At 48.0% G+C, this 8,021-nt stretch overlaps 1 protein-coding gene across 1 annotated transcript in view; it reads right to left on the reverse strand.

Moving 5' to 3' along the window:
• The window catches only part of FAM102A (family with sequence similarity 102, member A), a 33,809-nt gene extending 25,788 nt beyond the window's left edge, over positions 1–8,021 (reverse strand). The window contains exons 1-2 of the mRNA XM_009701738.1: positions 7,997–8,021; positions 5,964–6,596 (exon numbers count right to left, since the gene is read on the reverse strand). Of these exons, the coding sequence (XP_009700040.1) occupies positions 5,964–6,109 (146 nt within the window). The 5' untranslated portion in view covers positions 6,110–6,596; positions 7,997–8,021. The remainder of the gene's footprint in view (positions 1–5,963; positions 6,597–7,996) is intronic.

Consider the following 8,021-nt stretch of genomic DNA (forward strand, 5'->3'; position numbering starts at 1 on the left):
GGGCGGGCAGGGCACCCTCTCCTACCCTTACCATCAGCTCCTGCTGAGGACAAGGCATTGCCGCCCTGCAAACCAAGTGGGCCACAGGGCCCCAGTCTCAAAGTAGAACATTAATTTCCAGTAAGTAATTTTTTGAGCCAAGGACTGTTTAAGTCACACAGATAAGGCTGTTGCTAAGAGCTAGCTGTCAAAGCAATGCCAGTTCAGAACTGGCGATGATGGGGAGGTTTGAAAGCTGAACATATTTACTGATGCTGTACACACAGCGTATCAGTTACACGGCTTTAGATTACAGCTTCTGTTCAACAAAGCAGCCCTTGCCTGAGCAGCGGCAGGCAGAACAGGAGTCAGAGCATGAACAGAGACTGTTCTTTACTCAACAGGATACAGTCTCCGTGGCAGGAAAGTTTTAACGTAATTCTGCCTGTCTCGTGACAGGCTCCAACGCGGTGATCGGTGACAGGAAGAGGCAAGTCTGGCACAAAGCAAACCAACCCACCCCAAAGCCTCTGCAGTCTGACCCTGCACGTGTAGCAGCCAGAGCCCAGACAAGGCGATGGAAATGCTCTGTAAACTCAAAGCGCAGCTTAAGATCGTTTCTGCCAGGGGCCCTGTGGTGCTGTATCACTTCTGCGCTTTTTCCAATGCCCTCAATTTGCCAGGGGTTAAACCTTATCCACGGCTTCTACTCTCACGACTTTCACCTACATTTACCTGCACTGATGGAATGAAACCTCTTCTTCTCATCTTTACTGACTAGTTTCTCTACATTTGTTTCAGAATGCAAGCAGTGCAGGTACTATGCCTTAACATCATCTTGAAATAAGTTATGTTTTATTGCAAATCGATTCTAGAGGTTGTATTGAAATGCCTTCTCCATTAACACCCCCAGCCCACTCCTGAGGCTGCAGCCAGGAAGGAAGGATGTTAGCACGTGCAGCAGCTCTGGAGCATTAAAACTCACCCTCTTATCTGTATATTAGGAATATATGTATACATAGGGACATACATTTTCAGACACATTTGCAACAAAAGCATTTTTAAAATACGTTATCATACCACGTGCTCTAGCAGAGGATAGAGCCGAGTGCACATCATCCTAAAATATAGAACTAGGAGAACAGTTTAGAGCCACGATTGCATTCCTTTCTCTACTAAACCGTGGCAATCCTACTCAAATTAAGAGGCAGAACTCAGCCAGCGATCCTCTCCTTTCGCTACAGCTAGTTTTTTTCCCTCTTGGGGACACTGACTCTAGAATAAACTATTTAGTTACCCAACCTTTGTTGTAGGGCAGACAGTGGTGAAGATTTAGATCTGAACTGGGCTGAATCAGTCCTTTAGTCTCTGATTAACCAAACAGTTAATGATTTTCCAGTCTGAAAGCCAAACATGAACCTAGTTACCTGAAGGATCCTGTAACATCAGGTACAGTGATTATTTATGTAAAGACAGTGAATTAGTTGATTTCTAACTCTCACCACCAAGAGCTGCACTTTGGAGGTGGTATGTCTTGCACCTCCCTTCACAAAGGTTTCTGAATCACCAGCCGTGGGTTAGCAGGGCAATGCTTCTCCCCCTTTCACTTCTGTAGGACATAAATAAAAAGTTGTGTATACCACTAAGACATAATGATGCTTTGCATCCTCCCACCTGAGGAAAGCAAGTAGCTTTAGGTCTGTACCTACATAAGGATGACAAAGCTACACTTACAGAAAAGCTGACTTCGGTCCACAGGGAGCTATCAGTACGAGGTACCTCCCCAAATATCAGCATTTGCTTTGGCTTTCTGGACGCAGCTTTACACACACAAAAAAAACCACCACAACAAAATCATGCAGTACAAAAGTGGCCTTTCACACTTACTCAATTAAAAATTGCAAGGCTAAGAACATTCCCAGTTCAGGCTATCGCACTGAAATACTTGGAGGCCAGACCACCCTAACAAGGTCAGCTCTTCCCACGTCAAGCCTGCATGCAAACAGCTGCTGGGCTGCAGGAGACAAACCATGTTCTTCGGTTCACACTAGCACAGGAGTGCCAGGATTAGAAAACCAAGCTGAAATGCTACATGTGCTTGGAAAAGCATGGTCCCAAAGGAAAGAGAGTCTGAGGTGCCTTTAGAAGACAATGAGGAAGGTGGGAAATGCCCTCAAAGCTGCTCAACTCATGCAAAACAGTCTTTCCTTTAGAGTCAGCCAGGGGCTTTCAGAGTACAATCCCTTCCTTCAAATCCAGAAATACCAGAGTGAAACTGTCAGCACGCTAACAGAGCAACGTAGCATGAAGTGTCAGGAGTCTGTGGATAACACCTGGCTTTCCACTTCCTTCACATCATGCACCGGCAACGCTTACTGCCAACATGCAGTCAGAAATCAATCAGCACCAAGGTAAAGAGCATCTGGCTGTCACTCAACATTAACTGACACTGAAAGCAGAGGCGGGGGAAATGTAATCAAGTCTTCCTCTTCAGTGATACCCAAAGATGTACATGTACATACTACATCAGCCCGTAGCTTTAGGCACTCATTTGGACATCCAGGCTGCTGCCTGTGCTGCACGGATCCGAAACCTCCCGATGAGCTTATCGTATCATCTCTCCGGGAACAAAGATGCACACTCCCCCCAAAAAGCTTCAAACTGGTACAAAACGCAGCAGCCCATCTGCTTCACAAAAACGGTTGCCATGAATACATCCCTACTGTTCTGTGCCTGCTATTTTTAAAGCTACTTGGGAGGCAGCTGAATTCACTGGCGGTTGTGCTATTTAAGTATCTGGATTAATACTATTCAAGGAATATATCAGGACTTCTCCGTGGGGAAATACAGCACCTGTCCGGCCTACACCTCGCTCAGATGTATTTTCAGAAGACCAACTTCTGTAATCCAGGCAGGGTGATAAACCCTCAGACAATAGATGCTTTTCCTGCAGAGCACTGTAAACTGAAACAGGTGAGTCTTACCCTCAGACGCCCGGCCAGAGTGCAAGGAGACTTCACAAAGGGAGGGGAAAAGAGGACCAAAAGGACTTTTACAGCTGCAACTTTAGTCACCAAAATACCCATGGTTTAATTCAAGGCCTGAACACAGCAAGCATGGAAAAAGGGTACCTGCCTGCAAGGGGAAAAAACAAAACAAAACAAAAACCACAAAAAACCCACCCCAAACCAGAAAACCCAGGAAAGGCATATCCCCAAAGCTGAATGTGCTGACAGCACCTGGACCTTTTCCAGAATGCCTTGAATTCCTAACAGTGTTAAGTCTTAATGCATTTCAGACAGGTCCCCCTCCAGCCAGGCTGCTTTGCCTCTGCCTGGGCAGAGGAGATGCGAGTGGCTCACAGCCCAGGATGGGGGTCCTGGCCTGGGGTGTGCCCCACCGGACCCCATAGCACCAGGCTGTGCAACCCAGGCTGAAGTGGACTTGGGACCGGGATGGGAGCTGGCAGTGCAGCCTCCCACTCCTACTCTGCTCACAGGTCAAATTAACCCGGTGCCACCTAGCAACTCATTGGATTTATCACATCCCCATCTCTCACCACTGACGTGGAGAAGCTGCCAAGTAAGTCTATTGTAAATAACCTGAAAAATCTGTCTCTGGGGATTCTTATATTCTCAAACAACATCCTTCTTTCCACATCATAGGTCACTTAATCACGAAAAAAGAGAAGTGATTTAGTGCATCCTATGAAGGGTTCTTATACCTACTTCTCCACCTCATTCACAGACTCCAAATGACATGGGACACCTTGTCCAGATTAGTTCTCTGAAAACTCACAGGCAGAAAGAGCTACTGGTCTGCTCAATCATAGCTGCATACCTCCTATTGCCACAGATGAAGCCCAAATTGATTGCAGAGCAAACACCTGACTTTTTTACACAGGCAGCTCACATAAGATGACCTGACAGATATTACAACCTCAAATGCAATGGTTTTTGCAACTGGTTGATTTCAGAGAAACAATCAGAGGAACAATCACAGATCCTAAATAATGTACAGACTTCTAACACAACATGGACACAGCATCTCCTTCCCTTTAAACTTTCACCAGATCCAAAGAGTATAAAAAGGTCATGGAAATGACTGCAGGAGCATAGAGCAGAGCTAAGGCATGATCTGGGAGCCTCTCCACAGGGCAACTTCTCCTTACTGTTCCTGGAAATCCATCCCTCCTGAAGTTTCTCTAACTGCAACAGGGGAAATATTCGGAAAAGGTCAAATGACTCAATACCCCTGAGACCCGTAACTCTGCAAGCAGGAACAGGTTTCCATGTGCTTTCAGTTAGAGTACAGACAGGTTAGGGGAAAGGCGGCAAACCCAACAGCCTACTTCCCTCTTGCTCGTTTATAAGCAATCAAGCCAGCTGAGAGTAATGTGTGTGTTTGGTTTAAATTACAGATGATTTTGCTTCTGGAACACATCTGCAATGCACAGCACTGAGCAAACTGCTGCACCCCAGCCAGCTCAGAAAGCAACCCAATGCAACCCCAACGGCTGGCAGCATCAGCAAACCCCAGCAATGGCTCCTAGAAGTTGCTTTCAGAGACGACAAGGTGGAGACTGACATTTCTCAGCACAGGCTTTTCCGGAGACATCCTCCAGTTCAACTCATTTTATTATGACTCCAGGAAGCAGAGGGGTTAATTTCTTTCCAAGTTCACATACTGTTTGAATTCCTTAGATAAGCTGCTTCCACCAAACCCCAGGATCTAGCCTCAGGGGAGAACACTGTAAGGAAAAGCTCTTTTGATAGATTTTCTTCAAAAGAGAGATTAATTCAAAGTCCATTTTTGGAAGTGTTTCACACCCACAGCTTCTACAGACTTCAGATGAAGTTGCTGCATGCCTCTGGAAGAAAAACCAAGCTTTGAGCAATGCCCTACCACTTCTATTTGCAAGACAGAAACATTTTCTGCTTGCCCAATAAATACTTCTCTCCTGAAATGAGAAAGCTCAGTGTGCAGCACCACAAAGAGGAAAACCAGACCAAGCCAGGCTTTAGCTCTGGGATAAAGCAGTTAACAGTTAGCAGAAACTAATCCTGTACCTTTAAAACTGAGCAGTCACTCAGGAAAGCAAAAAAACAAGTTTGAAAGCCACTGAAGGCTTCCTTCACATCTTGAGGCAGAAAGAAAGCAAGTCCGGGCTGTTATGGAATTTGCATTTGCATACTGCTAGTGATAATCTATGTGCATAGTTGGAAACAAAGCAAGTTTTTATTAGCAATTAGTAGCAGGAGCGGGGACAGACCTGCCTGAAGGAGTCAGAGAAATGCCAATACACGATGGCAGAACAACCTTGTAAGATGTGCAGCAGAACGATCCCAATAGGACAGATCACACAAAAAAAAGAAAATACTGCAGCTATAAACTTGGAGATGCAATGGCATCAGCTCAAGGAGATAAACTGTGCCTTTAACACTGACAACTTTGACTCCAGGCAGCAGTTTTCCCATGCACAGCAATTTGCAATGCAAAGCAAGCTACTTCCACTCTTACCAAGAACAGTAATTTGGAAGCAAAGGGGGAGAGCAAAGTTGGGAAGGGTTGATTTGCTTAGATGCAGTTTTCTACAGAGTTGAGTTTCAAGTCAGGCATGAAAGCAATATAGCATAGGGTCTGAAATAGCATGTGAGAACTTGGGCAAGGGGGGGGGCAGGGGGCAAGAGAGGATTTCACCCATAAATCCCAGTCCCTTTCAGGGCAGCGACCTCCCACTCCCTCCCCACATTTCTGAAAAATTCGGTCCAGCTCTAATCAGCCACCACCACCCAGGTTCAGAGTTCTCCAGCTATGTTCTTCCCCCACTCTTGAGAATGATGTGGCATGTGGGGCCCTACAACAGAACTATTAAAATCCCATCAAGGGGTAGGCAAGTGGTAGCCATATGCTAAACTGCTCAAGTGAAGAATAACCAGGGAAAGAACCACAGCCAGGAAGCAAGTCTCCAAGCAGCTTCTTACCTGGTAGATAAGCTAGCAAAGTCTCCTCCATCTAGCAGCCTGATTTTGCAGAACAGAACCCCATTCACAAAGGGGACAGCAGTCAGCTCTTCTAGAGTAAAACTTGTTTGAAACTTGAATTTCTTCTTCTTCATCAGGAAAGCCATGGGCAAATTCAGTGTGGAAAGCCCAAGAATTTCAAACAAGATCTGGGAGGAGTGGCTCAAAACACACACAGACAAGCAGAGGAACGGCACTCGTTCCAGAAGCGCAAGCAGGGAGTAAATTCCAGTTCAGTTACAACGACGGCCCAGCTTCAAACACACAATTCTCTTCTCTTTGGTGGTCGGATCTGGCTGTGGGATCATCGCCACGGCAGGCTTCAGGTGAGGAGGAGGAGGTCAGATTAAATCTCTGCAACATCTCCAAGGGAAAAGGGAGAGAAGTTGGTCTCAGCTCCAGACCAGCAAGAGCTGTCCCAGTTAGAGGCTGCAGCGCTCCGTCTTCAGCACAATCCCTCCAGAAAGCATCTCTTGTGGGAAGTCATCTTGAGTCTCTGAAAAAGCCTTAAGTCTGCGGGCAGCACATTCAGAGAGCTTCCAGTTTCTACCTCCTCCTCTTGTGTAACTCCTTGATACAGGTCTCCGGGTCAGCCTTTGGGAGGGAAATGAGTAAATTAGTCCCAGCCAGTCTTGGGCTCCTCCTCCTCCTCTAAAACCTGTTTGGAGGGGTAATATTCAGTCCAGACTCATACCAGTCTTAAGAGGTATGGCCCCAATTAGCCTGGCCCCAACATCCTCTTTCCCCCTTTTGCCTAGAGCAAGCTTCACTGTTGTCATCCCCCTCGTAATTTCTGTTTTGCAAAGCAGCTAATAAAAATCTGCTCTATTTTTACCCATCATCTTTAGAAGCACTTTACAGAGCAAGATCGGACTAACATGTAGTCTAACAAGAGTAAGCAAAAGCTATCTCAAGAAATGCAAAAATTTGTTTCTTTTCTGTATTTCCGACCAGCCTAAGTGTTAGCACCTGTATCTTATAAACGGAGAAAGCAGCACAGAGGGGAAAAAAAAAAAACCACAACAGTCTGCTCCAGATTACACAGCATAACAACCGAATCAGGTCATCTGGCTGTCCAATAGCCAGGCCCTGAGTATGCTGCCTTCCCCCGGCACCAGGTCCACACCAAGCCGTGCCCTGTACAGTTCAGTTTTGGGGCTGGAGACCATCATTTCATTACACATTTACGCAACACCTAAGCCAGGAAGGCAAGAGCTGATTAGCATCTAAAAGGGATGAGGTTATGAACACCAGGCAGTAAACAATCCTCACTGATCCTAAGAATTAATGACTGCAAACCAACGCAGGCAAAGCTCCTGCTGCCTGCACGGGTCCATGGTTAAATGCCCTCTCCCGCTCAGGCGGCAGCGGGCGAAGCCAGCTGGCTCTGCCCGCTGTGCTGGGGCTTGGGCACCTCCATAAGAGCCACCGCTCTCCTGCGACTGCCTTGGAGCAGGGTGAGGGGACAGATTGGTGACCCCTCCGCACCACCTGCCCCCTCCATGAGACATATCTGCCTCCTCTGACCCTGCACTGAGCTGCTGCTAGGTCTCAGCCTGCCTTCCAGCTCCCCGGACTGTGCACAGAGATGCAGACAGGTATCAGCCCACCTCTGGGCCCCACGGACCATGCACCAGGCTGCAGTGAGGTCGCAGCCTGTCCCCTGGCACCCCCGGGCCATGCACTAAGCTGTGGTCAGGTCTCAGCTCGCTTTCTGAGCCATGCACTTAACGGTGGCCAGGTCTCAGCCTGCCTCCCGGCCCTGTGAACCACAGAGTGAACTGCAGTCAGGTCTCAGCCCCTCTCCCAGCCCCCGGGGCCACGCACTGGGCCGTGGCTGGGCCGCAGCCCAGCTCTGGCCCCACGAACGATGCACTGAGCTGCAGCCAGGTCTCAGCCCCCCTCCCGGCCCCCCAGTCACAAGCTGACCTAACGGAGGTCTCAGCCCGCTTCCCGGCCCCCTCCACCGACCTGCGGCCCGGCCCTGCTCGCACCTCCTGCCCTCTCGTCGCACTGCCG

This window comes from Cariama cristata, unplaced genomic scaffold (assembly GCF_000690535.1).
Source record: "Cariama cristata isolate BGI_N322 unplaced genomic scaffold, ASM69053v1 scaffold13720, whole genome shotgun sequence".
Classification (NCBI taxonomy): Eukaryota; Metazoa; Chordata; class Aves; order Cariamiformes; family Cariamidae; genus Cariama; species Cariama cristata.